Source organism: Podarcis melisellensis, assembly GCF_964234715.1.
Source record: "Podarcis melisellensis genome assembly, chromosome: 7".
NCBI classification, from domain to species: Eukaryota; Metazoa; Chordata; class Lepidosauria; order Squamata; family Lacertidae; genus Podarcis; species Podarcis melisellensis.
The window spans coordinates 76,061,497-76,078,648 of NC_138539.1; the positions used below are offsets into that span (position 1 = coordinate 76,061,497).

Consider the following 17,152-nt stretch of genomic DNA (forward strand, 5'->3'; position numbering starts at 1 on the left):
TTCCGTGGCTCTCGCGCGTAAAAGCGGGTGGCACCAACCATGGGCTGGGGGCGTCCAAGCTGGGGCCCTCCCTCCTCCTTTCCAGCCTCTGCCTTGTGGGGCACGCAAAAGGGTCGGTTGCCCCTCTTTGCGCCGCTGGAAAAATGGGGAGAATAACGCGGCGCAGCATGTAACCCTCCGTGCGCGCAGAGGGCGCGCGAGAGGAGGAGGAGGAAGCGGGAAACAGCCGTCAAAGCCTTCTTCCGCTTCCTGCGAGCGAGAAGGAAAAGCTTCGACGTTGAAGCGTGGCTGCGAGGCCGGGAAAAGGCAAGGGAAGCGTTGCGTCTTTGGAGCCGACAGTGATCAAAGTTCGGTGGAATCTTCGCCGCTCCAACGTTCTCTTTCCCACGCTCAACGTTCTCTTTCCCACGCTCAACGTTCTCTTTCCCACGCTCAACGTTCCATCGCGCTGCCTTCTTTCGCCAGCGTTCCGTGTCGTCGTTCAGGATTCGAGTCGCTGATATTTTTTTTTCTCTTCTAATAAAAACAACTACTTTCGCTTCCGACGCGGCCTTTCCAGCCGCTGGATTATGAGCAGCAGCGAGTCGCCCGACTGCCCGGCGACGTCAGGTAGGATGGTGCAAAGTCTCTGTGACGATGGAGCCAGGTGTCCCGTTCACTTAGGGCGTGTCAGTTTAGGAGCTGAAATTTAATGTTTGCCTATTTATTCAGTGAGGGGGTCTGAAAAACATGTTTTGGGGCATGAGGAATTGAAACCTGTTATTTTTGTGACTGGACAGCATTTGGCTTGGTAAGGGTACATTTAATTTAGAAGCAAATTAACTGCTCTCGGAATGCCAGAGAATTTTAATTTTGTCTTCTGAAAGTGTCAGGTAATAGAAAATATGTACAATATATAAATAAAAATATATAATAAATAATATAACTGCAAGTACTTGGCAATCATTTTTAAGGATTTGTATCCACTATTGCACACATTTTATTTACCAGCAAAAACTTAAGTTACATTAATTTAACCCAAGGACCTTTTGAATTCCCTAGTCATGTTGTAACTTTTTAGCACCCCTCATTTTTGGAATATGAACAGGCACTACCAACTAGTATATTTCCTTCTCTTACTGGTTCTGTGGAAAATACTAATTGGGATTTACTGTGCCAATATGTACCTTAGTGTTACGTTGTTAGCATATTGTGCTGTAGGGGCAGATGGAGCTCATCAACCTGGAAAGACAGACCATCTAATAATAATAATAATTTTTATACCCCGCCCTCCCCAGCCAAGGCAGCTCCTCAGGGCAGCTAACAAGCAATAATAAAAACAAGTTGAATGAATACAACTTAAAAACAAGATTAAAATACAACAATTTAAATATTGAAACATTAAAATATTAAAATGCAGCCTCATCACAGGAGGAGAAAAGAAAAAGAAAAAAGAAAGAGGGGGAGGGAATCAAATTGGCTCCAAGCCAAAGGCCAGGCAGAACAATTCTGTCTTACAGGCCCTGCGGAAAGAAATCAGATCCTGCAGGGCCCTGGTCTCATGAGACAGAGCATTCCACCAGGCCGGGGCCAGTGTTGAAAAGGCCCTGGCTCTGGTTGAAGCTAATCTAACTTCCTTAGGGCCCGGGACCTCTAGGGTGTTGCTATTTATGGACCTTGGGGCTCTCCGTGGGGCATACCGGGAGAGGCGGTCCCGTAGGTATGAGGGTCCTAGGCCGTGAAGGGCTTTAAAGGTCAAAAGCAGCACCTTAAATCTGACCCTGTACTCCACCAGGAGCCAGTGCAGCTGGAAAAGCTAGGAGAAGGAAAACACTTATCCCAAACCTCCACGGCCTTTTCGGAGAACACAAAACAAATCCAGAGTGGATTCCCTAAGATGGTTGGATGGTACCTTCTATGCCCCCCTCTGGCAACTCCTGCAGCCAAGCTGATGCCAAACATATTGCTCTGCTTTCCTTTGGACCACATCAGTGAGGCCAAGAGGGGGGCCTTGTTGTCTGGGCGGCCAAGGACCTCCATACACACTGCCCAGGCTTGCGCTCCTGGGAAGTCATTTTGGTGGTTTTACTTCATCTCTTTGCCTCTTGAGACAGACAGACAGATGCCAACAATATTGTGCTGATTTTGTCTGTTGGGGAAATCAATAGGACTTTGTTTGGATTGTGCTGCATATATAATTAAGCTGTATTTTTAGATCCACGAGCTATGTAAAATTCCTGCCCTCCCAGGTTGCCTGTTTTTTCCTGTTAATATAAGGCATAATAATAATATTATAATTTATTATTTATACCTCGCCCATCTGGCTGGGTTTCCCCAGCCACTCTGGGCAGCTCCCAACAGAATAACAACAACAACAACAACAACAAAGCAATAAAACATCAGACATTAAAAACTTCCCTAAAGAGGGCTGCCTTCAGATGTCTTCCTTGACATCTGATGGGAGGGTGTTCCACAGGGTGGGTGCCACTACCAGGAAGACCCTCTGCCTGGTTCCCTGTAACTTCGCTTCTCAGCAGTGAGGGAACCTCCAGAAGGCCCTCGCAGCTGGATCTCAGTGTCCAGGCTGAACAATGGGGGTGGAGAAGCTCCTTCAGGTAAACTGGGCCAAGGCCGTTTGGGGCTTTAAATGTCAGCACCAACATTCTGAATTTTGCTCGGAAATGTACTGGGAGCTGTGGCGTTTGTACGGAGCCCCCGGTCGTCTCACAGACTATTGACCCATACCCCACTAATCCACCAACCAGGTCCTCCCTGGTAAAATCACTTCAGTCTCAGTCAGCTTTTTAATTAATAAAGAAGAGTGTATTTTATTTCAGACGTAAAGCAAAACTTTTACAGCATACCAAACGCTGTTCCTCTTTACTTTCTTAGTCTTACGTTCTTCTCTCTATCTCTGCTACCTTCCCCCACGCTCAAGGACCAACTGCCCTAACTGTCTCTCTATTACCAACTGCCTTTCCCAACCAGCCAACCCATGAAATCCAACCAACTACCCACCCACAACTCCCAACGAACTCCTCCCAGAACTAGCTTTATAGACTCACTGACTCCACCCCCCTGGGTCCTGTCTGCGCAACCTATTTAACTATTTCCCCTCCAGCACTCTCTCATATATGTTAACGTCACAGGAGCCAATGTAGGTCTTTCAAGACCGGTGTTATATGGTGCCGGCAGCCACTCCCAGTCTGCAGTCTAGCTACCGCATTCTGGATGAATTGTAGCTTCCGGATCAATTTCAAAGGTAGCCCCACACACATTGCAGTAGTCCAGGCAGGAGATAACCAGAGTGTGCACCATTCTGGCAAGGCAATCTGTGGGCAGGTAGGGTCTCAGCCGGTGTGCCAGATGCTGATTTTGTTTGTTGGAAAAACCAATGGGACTTCAAAGTGTTTGTTTGAATTGTGCCACATGTTTCATTAACCTCTGTTTTTAGATCCATGGGATGTGTAAAATTCCATCTCTCCCAGGTTGCCTGTTTTATTCCTGTTAATACAATACGGTGGTACCTCAGGTTACATACGCTTCAGGTTACAGACTCCGCTAACCCATAAATAGTGCTTCAGGCTAAGAACTTTGCTTCAGGATGAGAACAGAAATTGGGCTCTGGTGGCGCGGTAGCAGTGGGAGGCCCCATTAGCTAAAGTGGTCTTCAGGTTAAGAACAGTTTCAGGTTACGTAAGGACCTCTGGAACGAATTAAGTACTTAACCTGAGGTACCACTGTATAAGGCATGCCTAAGACAGTTGTCTTAAGCTGAATTTCAGGCGTCTGCTTGTCTTGGCTAACCTGTTTGTGTGTTCTCCTTCCTCTCCAGCCGTGGCGTCGTACACTTGCATCACTTGCCGCGTGGCTTTTAAGGATGCTGATGTCCAGCGTGCCCACTACAAGACCGACTGGCACAGGTACAACCTGAAACGGAAAGTCGCCGAGATGCCGCCTGTCACTGCTGAGAACTTCCAGGAGAGGGTTCTGGCGCAGAGAGCCGGGCTGGAGGAGCAGAACAAGGCGACTGCTACCTACTGCACGGCTTGCAGCAAAAGGTTCTCCAACTTCAACGCTTACGAGAACCACCTGAAGTCCAAGAAGCACCTGGAGCTCGAGAAGAAAGCCGTCCAAGCGGTCAGCAAGAAGGTCGAACTCCTGAACGAGAAGAACTTGGAGAAAGGCCTCGCTCAAGAGAACGTCGACAAAGATGCCATGAATGCCGCCATCCAGCAAGCCATCAGAGCCCAGCCCTCCTTGTCTCCAAAGAAGGCTCCCTTCTTGCCTGGCGGTGCTGCTGGGTCTTCGGTTGCTGCGGAAAGTAGCAGAGAGCGTGCAGAAAAAGCTCCCCGGCTGCAGTGGTTTGAGGAACAGGCCAAGAAGCTGGCAAGAGAACAATCGGAGGAAGAAGAGGAGGCCGACGATATGGAAGAAGGTAGCGGGACAAGGGCAGTTTATTCTGGCAGCAGTCTTTTGGGGAGTTTGGATGTTTTAGCACAGGAAAAGCCATCCATATAATAATAATAATCATTTATTATTTATACCCCACCCATCTGGCTGAGTTTCCCCAGCCACTCTGGGCGGCTCCCAATCAAGTGTTAAAAACAATACAGCGTTAAATATTAAAAACTTCCCTGAACAGGGCTGCCTTCAGATGTCTTTTAAAGATAGTATAGCTGCTTATTTCCTTCACATCTGAAGGGTGTTCCACACGGTGGGTGCCACTACCGAGAAGGCCCTCTGCCTGGTTCCCTGTAACCTCACTTCTCGCAATGAGGGAACCGCCAGAAGGCCCTCGGCGCTGGATCTCAGTGTCTGGGCTGAACGATGGGGGTGGAGTTACAGATAGGTAGCCGTGTTGGTCTGCCATAGTCAAAACAAAAAAATTCCTTCCAGTAGCACCTTAAAGACCAACTAAGTTAGTTCTTGGTATGAGCTGGGGGTGGAGACGCTCCTTCAGGTATGAGATGGGGGTGGAGACGCTTCTTCAGGTATTCTGGACCGAGGCCGTTTAGGACTTTAAAGGTCACCACCAACACTTTGAATTGTGCTCGGAAACGTACTGGGAGATCTTCTGGACTACAGTTCCCATCATTCCTGGCCATGTTGGCTGAGGCTGATGGGAGGTGGTCAACAACAACATGTGTTTGTGCTGTCTGACCCCTGGTTTATTAGAAAGTCCCATTAATAGGCTTTGTACAGCAGCTAGTTCAAATAAGCAGTTTATATCTAGGCTGAAAATATAGAGGAGATAGGGAGAATTTGGGCTGCTTGAATATTTTTTAAAAAATTGATTTAACAAAAAATTTATACCACTTGATTGTAAGAAAACCCCTAAGCTGGTTAGAAAAATATAGAGCAATAAAATTATTGATAACAATGGTTAAAATACATGTATAGAAAAACATTCCGAAGGATTGTTAGAATTCATAGTAGCTCAAAGGAGGTAAAACATATGTAACTTCGTCTCAACAGACTTGCCTAAAGAAAAATGTGGGGGTTTTTTGCTAATTATACGGCCTCTGCCCAGTATGCCTGAAAGAGCGTCATTCCCATCGTTCAGCCCAGACACTGGGGTCCCGCTCTGTGGGTCTTCTACTGGTTCCCTCACTACAAGAAGTGAGGTTACAGGGAATCAGGCAGAGGGCCTTCTTGGTAGTGGCACTCACCCTGTGGAACGCCCTCCCATCAGATGTCAAGGAAATAAACAACTATCTGACTTTTAGAAGTCACCTGAAGGCAGCCCTCTTTAGGGAAGTTTTTAATGTTTGATGTTTTAGCGTGTTTTTAATGTTCTGTTGGGGGCCGCCCATAGTGGCTGGGGAAATTATTGTTATTCTTATTATTGATTTTCCCAAAAAATTAACCAACTGTCACCAAATTGATACAAAGTTAAAGCCTAACCATTTTTTTTTTTAATCAGGCACTAAAAAGAAGACAGCACAGTGTTCTTAGGGAGTTTTTTTAGTGTTCGCCTTGAACGCTCAAGCAGCCCAAATGATTTTGGGAGCAATCAAGGGGGTGGTAGACCATTCATAATTATGAATCACTAGCCTGCCGCTTGTATTGAATGGTTAACCTGCATCTTTTGGTCAGCATGAAAAGATTCCTCCTAAGCTTTCGCTTTCGCTTGGTTTGAAAGGTTGGGAGGATGTAGACTCAGATGAAGATCTGGAGGTCGAAGAAGGACCGATGGAAGGGATCCCGGATGAGGCCGAAGAGAGTGCGTCTGGGAAGGATCACCCTAGCTCAGACGCGATCCCAGTAACCGACTGCTTATTCTGTTCCCACCATTCAAGCTGCCTCATGAAGAATGTGTCCCACATGACAAAAGTTCACAGTTTCTTTATTCCAGATATAGAATATCTTGTGGATATCAGAGGTCTGATTAAGTACTTGGGTAAGTCTTAAGACATGCCAGCCTCAACTATCTAAAGCTCTCTTGTTGATTTTAAGAGGGCATCCTGTGGCATTCATCTCAGTGTTGTTCCTCAGAGTAAAATACATATCATTTGAAGCAGGGTGGATTTGATTTAAATCAAATTGATTTAAATCACGATTTAAATCACTAGTCAGTAAGACTTCATTTAAATCATTAATTTTTTTACAGAAAGACTCCATCTTGTTGGTATAATCTTAATATTTACAACCAGATGAAGGTTTCATTTTTTGAATAATAAATTTTCAGAGTAGTTTTTAGAGTTATATCAAAAATTACTGATTTGGTTATACTATTAGAAATACATAGACAGATAATTATGATATTACTGTGAGGTGAACTGCTACAAGGCTATTATATTTGTGGGGGACGCGGGTAGCGCTGTGATCGAAATCACTGAGCCCCTGGGGCTTGCCAATCAGAAGATTGACAGTTCAAATTCCAGCAACGGGGTGAGCTCCTGTTGCTCTGTCCCAGCTCCTGCCAACCTAGCAGTTCAAAAGCACGCCAGTAGATAAATAGTTGCTGCTGTGGCGGGAAGGTAAACGGTGTTTCTGTGCGCTGTGGTTTCCATCATGGTGTCCCGTTGCACCAGAAGCGGTTTAGTCATGCCAGCCACATGACCTGGAAAGCTGTCTGTGGAGAAACGCCGGCTCCCTCGGCCTGAAAGCGAGATGAGTGCCGCAAACTTAGTCCTATTGTAACAAACTTAATTCTACTGTACAGGCTTAATTCTATTGTCAAACGTAATTCTATTGTGTTTTATGTTCACTTAGTACAGTATGTGAATTTGGTTTGGGACTGTAATAAATTTCATGCAGTCATGAGTGCCGCACACCCATAGTCGCCTTTGACTGGACTTGACCGTCCAGGGGTCCTTTACCCTACCTCTATACTATTTTATTTGTGAACGTTTTTGTATTTACTGTATAATGTGAAGCAGGGGTGTGGTCTTCCGGATGTTGCTAGACTTAAAACTTCCACGGGGTTAATTGGATTTGGGAGTTCAGCAAGGTTTCCCATCCCTGATGTACAGTAGAACAACATTTGGGCTGTGGAATGCTGTGAAACCACCAAATACGTTGCGTTAGTATAAGATGGGAGAGTACAGTGTGTGTATCTTTCTCCTCGCAATCTACAGGAGAGAAGGTTGGCATTGGGAAGATCTGCCTGTGGTGCAATGAGAAGGGGAAATCCTTCTACACAACGGAAGCTGTGCAGGCCCATATGAACGACAAAAGCCACTGCAAGCTCTTCACGGAAGGCGATGCTGCTCTGGAGTTTGCAGACTTCTATGACTTCAGGTGGGAAACGGCAGCGGCCAAATTTAGACACACAGCAAATGAAACGTTTCAGTTTTGGCATTGGTCTAGTATTGTGCTAGGACGCGGGTGGCGCTGTGGGTTAAACCACAGAGCCTAGGACTTGCCGATCAGAAGGTTGGTGGTTCGAATCCCCGCCACCGGGTGAACTTCCATTGCTCGGTCCCTGCTCCTGCCAACCTAGCAGTTCGAAAGCACGTCAAAGTGCAAGTAGATAAATAGGTACCACTCCGGCGGGAAGGTAAACGGTATTTCCGTGCATTGCTCTGGTTCGCCAGAAGCGGCTTAGTCATGCTGGCCACATGACCCGGAAGCTGTTCGCCGGCTCCCTGGCCAGTAAAGTGAGATGAGCGCCGCAACCCCAGAATCGGTCAGGACTGGACCTACTAGTAGAAAACTAGTGCATCACAGTGAAAGCTATGCTAGAACCTTACTCCCTAGTATAAGTACAGGAGTTCTATTCCTTTTAAATTTTTTCAAAGGGGAGCATTGAGATATGTGGTCCTCTAGCTCTCATCTAAAACCTCCATGTTTCCTGATTTTCCTGTGTTTGGCGCCTTTCTGTGTTCCTGGTCCTGGTACAGTTATACTACATGACAGTTGTGGATGAGAAGATCAGCTTTGAGTGTGTTGAGAGATTTCAGAAGCCAAGTCTCATTGGAACGCTGTTCCAGAAACTTGCAGTGGCTTTGCTGTCACAGTTCTGGAGAACATGTAGCTGTTTGTGGCATATTACTCAAAAGAGACTTTCACCTCCTCCCTAGAGGTTTTAACGGGTAACCTGTGTACATCACTGGTTGGTAGCTGGTCTTGAGATTGAGCTGCTAAGCATGCAGTCCTTACTGAGGGAAATAACGCAGGATCTTGCTATTTCTCTTTCATAGGAGCACTTATCCTGACTATCAGGAAGGAGATGATGCAGAGATGTCTGAAGAACTGCCACCGGAGAAGAATTTGGATTATGATGATGATTCAATGGAGCTGATTTTACCTTCAGGTAAGTGTATTATTGAAATATGCCAGGATCATCCCAAGTGCTCACTTTACAGATTCATTAACAATTAGTGCAAGTCAGTGTGGGTGGTTCACACAGTTGCCTTCCAAATGACTTGCCTTGAAGGTGAGCAGTCCCTGCCTTTCCCCAGAATATTTAATAATAATATGATTTTTTATTTATTTATACCCCAACCATCTGGCTGGGTTTTCCCAGCTACTCTGGGCGGCTTACAGCATATCCAAAAACATAAAACATCATTAAAAACCTCCCAATACAGGGCTGCCTTCAGATGTCTTCTAAAAGTTGTGTAATTTTTTTTATCTCCTGGACATCTGAAGGGAGGGTGTTCCACAGGGCGGGTGCCACTACCAAGAAGGCCCTCTGCCTGTTTCTCTATAACTTCGCTTCTCATAGTGAGGGAACCAGCAGAAAACCTTATGAGGAGGATCTCAGTGTCTGGGCTGAACAATGGGGGTGGAGACACTCTTTCAGGTATGCTGCGCTGAGGCCATTAAAGGTCAGCACCAACACTTTGAATGGTGCTCAGAAGTCACCAGTCTGGCTGCCGCATTCTGGTTTAGTTGTAGTTTCCAGGTCACCTTCAAAGGTAACCCCACACAGAGTGCATTGCAGTAGTCCAAGCAGGAGAGAACCAGGGCATGCACCACTCTGGCGAGACAGTCCACGGGCAGGTAGGGTCTCAGCCTGCGGACCAGATGGAGCTGGTAGACAGCTGCCCTGGACACAGAATTAACCTGCACCTCCATGGACAGCTGTGAGTCCAAAATGACTCCCAGGCTGCGCACCTGGCCTTTAAGGGGCACGGTTACCCCGTTCAGGACCAGGGAGTCCCCCACACCCACCTGCCCCCTGTCCCCAAAAAACAGTACTCCTGTCTTGTCAGGATTCAAACTCAGTCTGTTAGACGCCATCCACCTGCGAACCGCCTCCAGATACTCACACAGGACCTTCACTGCCCTCACTGGTTCTGACCTGAAGGAGAGGTAGAGCTGGGTATCATCTGCATACTGGTGGACACCCAGCTTTTGTATTAATGCTATGACTGCGGTGTGAGCATGCCTCTGTCCAGGAACCAGCATCCGTTGGCAGATTTTGACCCCCTGAAGCGAGTTCCTTGCCCCATCAGTTGTTGATCCACTGATGATTGTGTTGATGTGCGTGGAGATGTCGAGTCTGTTGCAGTGGAATTAGTCAACAAGAACTTTGTGGGGCAGGGCTGTTAAGGGCCCTTGTATCTTCTCCATAGGGACACAGGTGGCGCTGTGGTTTAAACCACAGAGCCTCGGACTTGCCGATCAGAAGGTCAGCGGTTCGAATCCCCGTGACGGAGTGAACTCCCGTTGCTTGGTCCCTGCTCTTGCCAACCTAGCAGTTCGAAAGCACGTCAAAGTGCAAGTAGATAAATAGGTACCGCTCCAGCGGGAAGGTAAACGGCGTTTCCAGGAGCTGCTCTGGTTCACCAGAAGCGGCTTAGTCATGCGGGCCACATGATCCGGAAGCTGTACGCTGGCTCCCTCGGCCAATAAAGCTAGATGAGCGCCGCAACCCCAGAGTCGTCCACGACTGGACCTAATGGTCAGGGGTCCCTTTACCTTTACCTATCTTCTCCATCCCTAAGAGAAGAGTCTTAAAGAAAAAAGACCTCAGCCCAGTGTGTGCCACGTTATTGCATCTCTGCCCGTGCTCTTGCACTCCGATCTTATAAGGCATACTCAGAAGAAAGTTGTGTTGACTTCAGTGTGGCAGCATTCATAGTGAGCACACTGAACATTGTAGACTTAATGTGCAATGTTCCAGTCAAGGTCTGAAGGCACAAGCTATACAGCAGCCTTGGGGAGCCTTAACTTGGCTGCCTTAAGTTCCATGTTGAAATAAAAGTGGGATGTAATTGTACTAATCATGAATAAACGGTTTCTTCCATTACTTTCAATGCAGCTGATACATGGGGACAGTGCTAACCTTCCCATTTGGTTGACATGCAGCAGCAATCACTTTGCAAAATTTCACGGCACACCCCTTAAGCTTGCTGGTCATTTTAGTACGTGTGTCTTTAATATTGTGCTGTCTGAGAAATGGGGAAATCGCTCCCCGGCTTTAAAAATCTCACAGGAGAGGTCTGCAGGCGTATGACAACACAGTTCTGCTGTGACCCCGGCAGGTCTAGCCTTGAGATCCACATTTATGCCACTCTAAAGGAAGTATGTGCTTTAAATGGGAGAGCAAAACAAAGAATTTGATTTAAATCAGCCAAGTGGTGTGTGAGGTCTCAGGATTCTGCCCGTTAGAGTTTTCTTTGCCTGATTAAAAATCCTTTTGGGGACAGGAAAGTTCTTTTTTATAAAAAGAGAAGAAAAGAAAATCGGTGGTAACATATGATAAAGGTGGGCTGCAAATGAAATGAAATGCTCTCTTTCAGAGCCTTTTCAGTGATTTCTAGCACATTATAGTGCAGCGTCATCACATACTGAGGGCAGTGCTTAAAGAGAACACTGTGTGATTTGTATGTTTATTATCAACACACTTTTGTATAAGTGATGTCTAGCTCAGCTCGTGATTTATTCCTGAAAATAGAGGTGTGCAGTGTAGAAAATCTGACCCTCAAGCTTTTAAACCATGGGTAAGCAACCTAAGGCCTGTGAGCCAGATGCAGCCCAGTCGCCTTCTCAATCTGGCCCGCGGATGGTCCAGGAATCAGCGTGTTTTTACATGAGTAGAATGTGTCCTTTTATTTAAAATGCATCTCTGGGTTATTTGTGGGGCATAGGAATTCATTGATTATTTTTTTTCAAAATATAGACTGGCCCCCCACAAGGTCTGAGGGACAGTGTACTGGCCCCCTGCTGAAAAACTTTGCTGACTCCAAATTTAAACTGTTGATGCAAATATTTAAACATGTAAGCCACTAGATGGCACTTTCAGGATTCTAGCATTCCGGTTCCTGGACTCTGCTTGTTTACTAGAGATTGTTCCCATGACAAACGTTGTTTGAAGTGGTCAACACATTCACAAGGGTGTGGAATACGATAGTTTCTATTCCAGTATATCAGACTTGGGTTGCAGTGTGCATGTAGGGAACACATCCAGTTTGTCATGAGGACAGTACAGTGGTACCTTGGGTTACCTACGCTTCAGGTTACACACTCCACTAAGCCAGAAATAGTGCTTCAGGTTAAGAACTTTGCTTCAGGATAAGAACAGAAATCGTGCAGCGGCGGTGCAGCGACAGCAGATCGCCCCATTAGCTAAAGTGGTGCTTCAGGTTAAGTACGGACCTCCGGAACGAATTAAGTACTTAACCCGAGGTACCACTGTATTACAATATAGCAACCTGCCCTCTTTTGAAGAGAGGCACGCAATTTTTTTGATTATTATTTTTTAAGTCATTGATTTTTATCCACCCTGATAGAGCATCGCTTAACCAAAACTGAACAGGGAGAGAGTCTTGATTAGCCATTTTCCCTATTTGTTGCATGTAGTCTGCTATGGCAGTACGTAAAGAAAGGGGTGTTCAACTCCCCACCCCCAAATGTGTGAAATCTTTAGTGAAGTTCTGAAGAGCCATTGCAACTCACTGCAATGGGATGAAATGCTGAAGTTCTCAGAATGAAGTGAGAACCACATTCTTAGCATGGTTGGGAACTGTTTTGGGGACAAGGGGGTCATATTATCCCAGTGGAAATCTGTCGGGGGCTGCATTCCAATAGTGGGTGAGGCCACACGAAATCATTAAACACACACACAGCTGTTTCCCCTGGAAATAGAGGCATATATTTAATTCTTAGTAACTGCACTTGAGCTTCACTGTCCATTTTCTCTGTGGATAGTTTTTTTCCAAACTGTGTTAAAGGGTGTTGGGACTTTTTTTTCTAAAAATCTGTCCTGCCTATGCAGATAGCAAAAGACTTTGCAAGTCCCGCAGAAGAATGCAGATTATAAGCAGAATTGCAAGCTCTGTCAAATGTTTTACAATTGTTTATGTGCTGTAAGCTGCACAGAGTGTCTGGGGAAACCCAGCCAGATGAGTGGGGTATAAATAATAAAAAATATATTATTATTATTATTATTATTACTACTACTACTACTACTACTACTACTAAAACTTTCATGCAGGCGTGCAGCTACAAAATACATGGATAACTTTTTGCATATTTGCAAGGAGTACAGTCTGTCTCTCTCTGCTCAGACATTTCCCTCTCTACCATGATATTCTCGCAGCAGAACCGTTTGCAGAGAAGGGAGCTGCAATTGTATGCTTTACACATCATCAAAAACCTGTTTTACCTTCTCCATGCTGAACAGCTGGTGGCTGGATTGCAGGTCCACCCCCACCCCTGCCCAATCCCTGATTTAAGGAAGTAAAAAATAGGTCTTTCTGTGGAATTGGGTGTTTTCTATACACCCATAGTTTGTTGGTGCTAGAGATGTTCAGGTTTGCGTTGTGCCTAAGTAAGTATTATAAACAACCAGGATCTGCCGTATCCCATGTGGAGTTCTTCTTACCTGGATTTTAGTCTACAGTGGTACCTTGGTTTTTGAACATCTCCGTTGACAGATGTTTCAGTTTTCGAACACCGCAAACCCGGAAGTAAAAGCTTCGCTTTTTGAACAAGCCTCGGAAGTTGAACATGCCACATGGCTTCCGTATTGAGTTTTCCGTTTTGAGGCTTCTGTTTTGAGTTTTCAAATGTTTTGGAACTCAGAACAGTCTTCTGGAATGGATTACGTTCGAAAACTGAGATACCATTGTACATCGTTTAGTCTTGTTTGGTATAGTATGCTGCCCCTTGCAGATCTTGCAAACTGGAAAGGTATGATGTAAATCTCTACATGTTCTTTACATAATGTGTTATTGACAGTTACTTCTACCCTAAATGGCATTGTCTACCCTCCCTTATGGCAGTGGTTCCCAGTTAGCTAAGTACTATGGACTCCCTGTTTTTCAGAAGCCAAGCCATGGACCCACTACTTTTGAAAACATTGATATCTCTATGATAGTTTTTGTTATGTAAATGGTTTCACGGATCCCCCGAGTGGGTTACGTGTTCCCGCAATTGGGACCCTCTTCCTTATGGGATTCTGAGTTTCACGGTGTAGCTAATGATATCCCCATTTTCCAGTTTACCTTTGTTTTAAAAGCTGCTCTGTTGCTTTAATATTCACATTTCCTTCTTACAAAGGTGCCCGGATCGGTCACCGTTCATTGATGAGATACTATAAGCAGCGGTTTGGTTCTTCAAGAGCTGTGGCTGTTTCTAAAAATAAACATGCTGTGGGCAGAGTATTGCAGCAATATAAAGCTCTGGGATGGACAGGCAGCACAGGTAAGCAAACAGCATTAGTGTGTTATATCAATACAGTTACTAGACATTGTCCTTGAGAGGCATCTCTTTCAGCCATAAGAAGGGACATTTTCCTGGAAGTAGCCAATTATGGTAGCTGCCTGCTATTCTCTCTTATTCTGAACTACCGTATTTTTTGCTCCATAAGGTGCATCAGTTTTTAGAGGGGGAAATCAAGGGAAAAAATCTTATTTCCCCCCCTAGCCCCAAAGAGCTTCTGGGGCTGCCGGGGGAAGCATCCCACTCGCTGTCTTGGCTTCTGCCATAGCCACTCGCAGCCTGTCCCAGCTGGAGAGGTTGCACGCTGCTAAAGAAGCCATAGCTGCGCACAGCCTCTCCTGGCCGGAGGGGCTGCGCGCAGCTAAAGAAGCCATAGCCATGTGCTGCCTCTCCCGGCTGGAGGGGCTGCGCGCAGCTATGGCAATACCCCCACCTCCTGCAAAAGCCCACAGGAGCCGCGCACCCTTTAAGGAGCGCATGGATCGTGCGGGCTTTTCTACAAAGAGGGAGAAGGGACTGACTGGCCGTGTCAGTCCCTTCTCCCTCTTGGGGAAAAGCCCGCAAGAGCTGCGCGGAGCTTGTGTGCGGCTCTTAGGGGCTTTTCCTGCCTGCTTCCCCCCTGCATTCACTCCATAAGACGCACACACATTTCCCCTTACTTTTTAGGAGGGGGAAAGTGCGTCTTATGGAGCGAAAAATATGGTAGTTGGTATACCTTTTCAAAGAGCTGGTGTCTCTTAATTCCATGTGTGTAGCATCTGTTTAGAACTTTTTTCAAAGAGGGCCAGATTCGATGAAGTGAACATGTGTGAGGGCCAACCAAAGATATCGAACTTATTTTAGGATTGAAGTTGTTGAGCTTTTGGGGGGATTTTACCCCAGGGAATAAACTGCCATACAATTTTACCCCAAAGTTGTTGAGGATTAAAGTTTTACCCCAGGAAATTGACTGCCCCCGAAACGGACTTTGGACATGCCTGGGCTAGGCATTCTGTTACTTCCCTCTGCGCCCAGCTGTATGTGTGTGTGTGTGTGTGTGTGTGTGTGTGTGTGTGTGTGTGTGTGTATCTATTCTTTGGGAATTTTTAGAGGTTTCTGGCTAGCCTCTTTTAGAAACAGAATGCTGGCCTAGATTTAACTGGTTGCCAAATTTAGGCATGCTTCCTGGGCCCAAATTTAACACACCTCCCAACATCAATGGCATTTTATGTAGGAAGCCGCTAGACCTGTGCAGACATCCTTGTAGGACTGGGTGCTTCTGTTCATCGTAAAAGTTACGTTGCCTTCAGGTTAAGTGTTGAATGTTGGAAGGGGGAGTTGGGTGGCACTGTGGTCTAAACCACTGAGCCCCTTGGGCTTGCCGATCCGAAGGTCGGCGGTTCGAATCCCCATGATGGAGTGAGCTCCCATTGCTCTGTCCCAGCTCCTGCCAACCTAGCACTTCAAAAGCATGCCAGTGCAAGTAGATAAATGGGTACTGCTGTGGCGGAAAGGTAAAAGGCATTTCTGTGCGCTCTGGTTTCCGTCATGGTGTTGCCAGAAGCGGTTTGGTCATGCTGGCCACATGACCACTTTTCGGCCTGAAAGCAAGATGGGCGCCGCAACCCCATAGTCGCCTTTGACTGGACTTAACTGTCCAGGGGTCCTTTACGTTTACCTTGAATGTTGGCTCTTTCTCCATAACTTCAGGAGCAGCACTGGCTCGTGAGCGTGACATGCAGTACCTTCAGAGGATGAAGGCCAAGTGGATGTTGAAGACCAGCATGCAGAATAACGCTACAAAGCAGATGCACTTCCGCGCGCAAGTCAGGTTCTGAAAGTGCCCAGCGATAAGCATGACTAGCCTGAGCTTGCCTCGTTCTTTCTGCAATACTGTGGAAGGAAGATCCAGTCGCAGGGAAGTGTGGTACTGCCTGCTGCTATTTCAGCATGTTTCCCAAGGAGATCTCAGCCCGGTGTAACTGGCTGTCAGACTTCAAATCAATAAAGCCTATGCATAAGAAAGCATGTTTTGCTGGTTATTTGCAGTACAGTCATACCTCATGTTACGTTCTTTCAGTTTACGTCCTGCAGCAGCCCGGAAGTATCAGAAAGGGTTACTTCCAGGTTTCGCCACTCGTGCATGCACAGAAGCGCGAAATGACGTCATGCGCAGAAGCGGCAAGTCACAACCTGCGCATGCGCAGACGCACCACTGCGGGTTGCGTTCTTTTCATGTTGCGAACGGGCCTCCGGAACGGATCCCATTCACAACCAGAGGTACCACTGTATCGGCTCTCAGATATCTATGCCGCGCAGCTGAGTTGCATTTCAGACACATGAAAGATTTGCTGAGGAAACATCAAACACTTTGAACAATGCTGTCAGGTGAGAGGTCAGTATTATCCACATATTGCAGGGAGCAGCTGCTCAGAGAGAGGAGTTTGCTTGAGAGGTTTTTGCAGCAGATGAGAACCAGGGGCTTTCTAACCCATGCCCAGGCCAAAATGCTGTACAGTGGAACCTTGGCTTACGTACTGTCCTCCTTACGAATGCTTCGGGTAACGAGCTCCGCTAACCCAGAAGTAGATGCCCCTAGTAGGGAAACAGGCCATAGCAAAAGAGGCCTTGCCGAAGTGTGGGGATGAGAGACTTTTATAACTGGCAAATAGTTTCCGTTATTTCCACAGAAGCCTTGCCTCCAAATTCTGAGCCTTTAACACTTCAGTCCAAATCCTTGACTTTGTATTAAATCCCACAAATTCCAGTGGGGCTTAGTGACTTCCTAACCAGTTTTAAGACGGCATTGTGGGAGGTTGCAGTGACCACTTTCAGCAGTGATTAATCTGTTACCTGGAAATTGCTTTTCTGTGGCGATGCTTTTATATTTGTGGATGGCATGGAGACGAACTGGTGACATGCTTCAATTAAATTGCATCCTAAATTGAAACCAGGGGGACACAGGTTTCTAACTCTGCCTTGAATCCTCCTTCTACCAGTTTTGTTTTGGTGGGGTTTTTTGGTCAGTAAATATATGACAAAATGCAACATCAGCCTCCCCCAGCATGGTGCA

At 46.3% G+C, this 17,152-nt stretch overlaps 1 protein-coding gene across 3 annotated transcripts; it reads left to right on the top strand.

Moving 5' to 3' along the window:
• The first annotated feature begins 360 nt into the window (after positions 1–360).
• Positions 361–16,104, top strand: ZNF622 (zinc finger protein 622). Of its 3 annotated transcripts, none has more exons than XM_081919121.1 (7): positions 361–609; positions 3,815–4,417; positions 6,125–6,382; positions 7,563–7,725; positions 8,628–8,740; positions 13,939–14,082; positions 15,790–16,104. In XM_081919121.1, exons 1-7 carry the CDS (start codon positions 570–572, stop codon positions 15,915–15,917), a joined length of 1,449 nt encoding a protein of 482 aa, XP_081775247.1. In that variant the 5' UTR covers positions 361–569; the 3' UTR covers positions 15,918–16,104. The 3 variants fall into 3 exon arrangements, with proteins under 3 accessions (XP_081775247.1, XP_081775249.1, XP_081775248.1); XM_081919123.1 differs by lacking the exon at positions 361–609 and adding an exon at positions 739–872; XM_081919122.1 differs by lacking the exon at positions 361–609 and adding an exon at positions 2,966–3,321.
• The last annotated feature ends 1,048 nt before the right edge of the window (positions 16,105–17,152 follow it).

Coding starts and splice junctions, on each gene's coding strand:
- ZNF622 (XM_081919121.1), top strand. CDS start 570: ATGAGCAGCAGCGAGTCGCCCGACTGCCCGGCGACGTCAG. Junction 8,741..13,938: donor GGAGCTGATTTTACCTTCAG/GTAAGTGTATTA, acceptor CTTCTTACAAAG/GTGCCCGGATCGGTCACCGT. Junction 14,083..15,789: donor GGGATGGACAGGCAGCACAG/GTAAGCAAACAG, acceptor CCATAACTTCAG/GAGCAGCACTGGCTCGTGAG.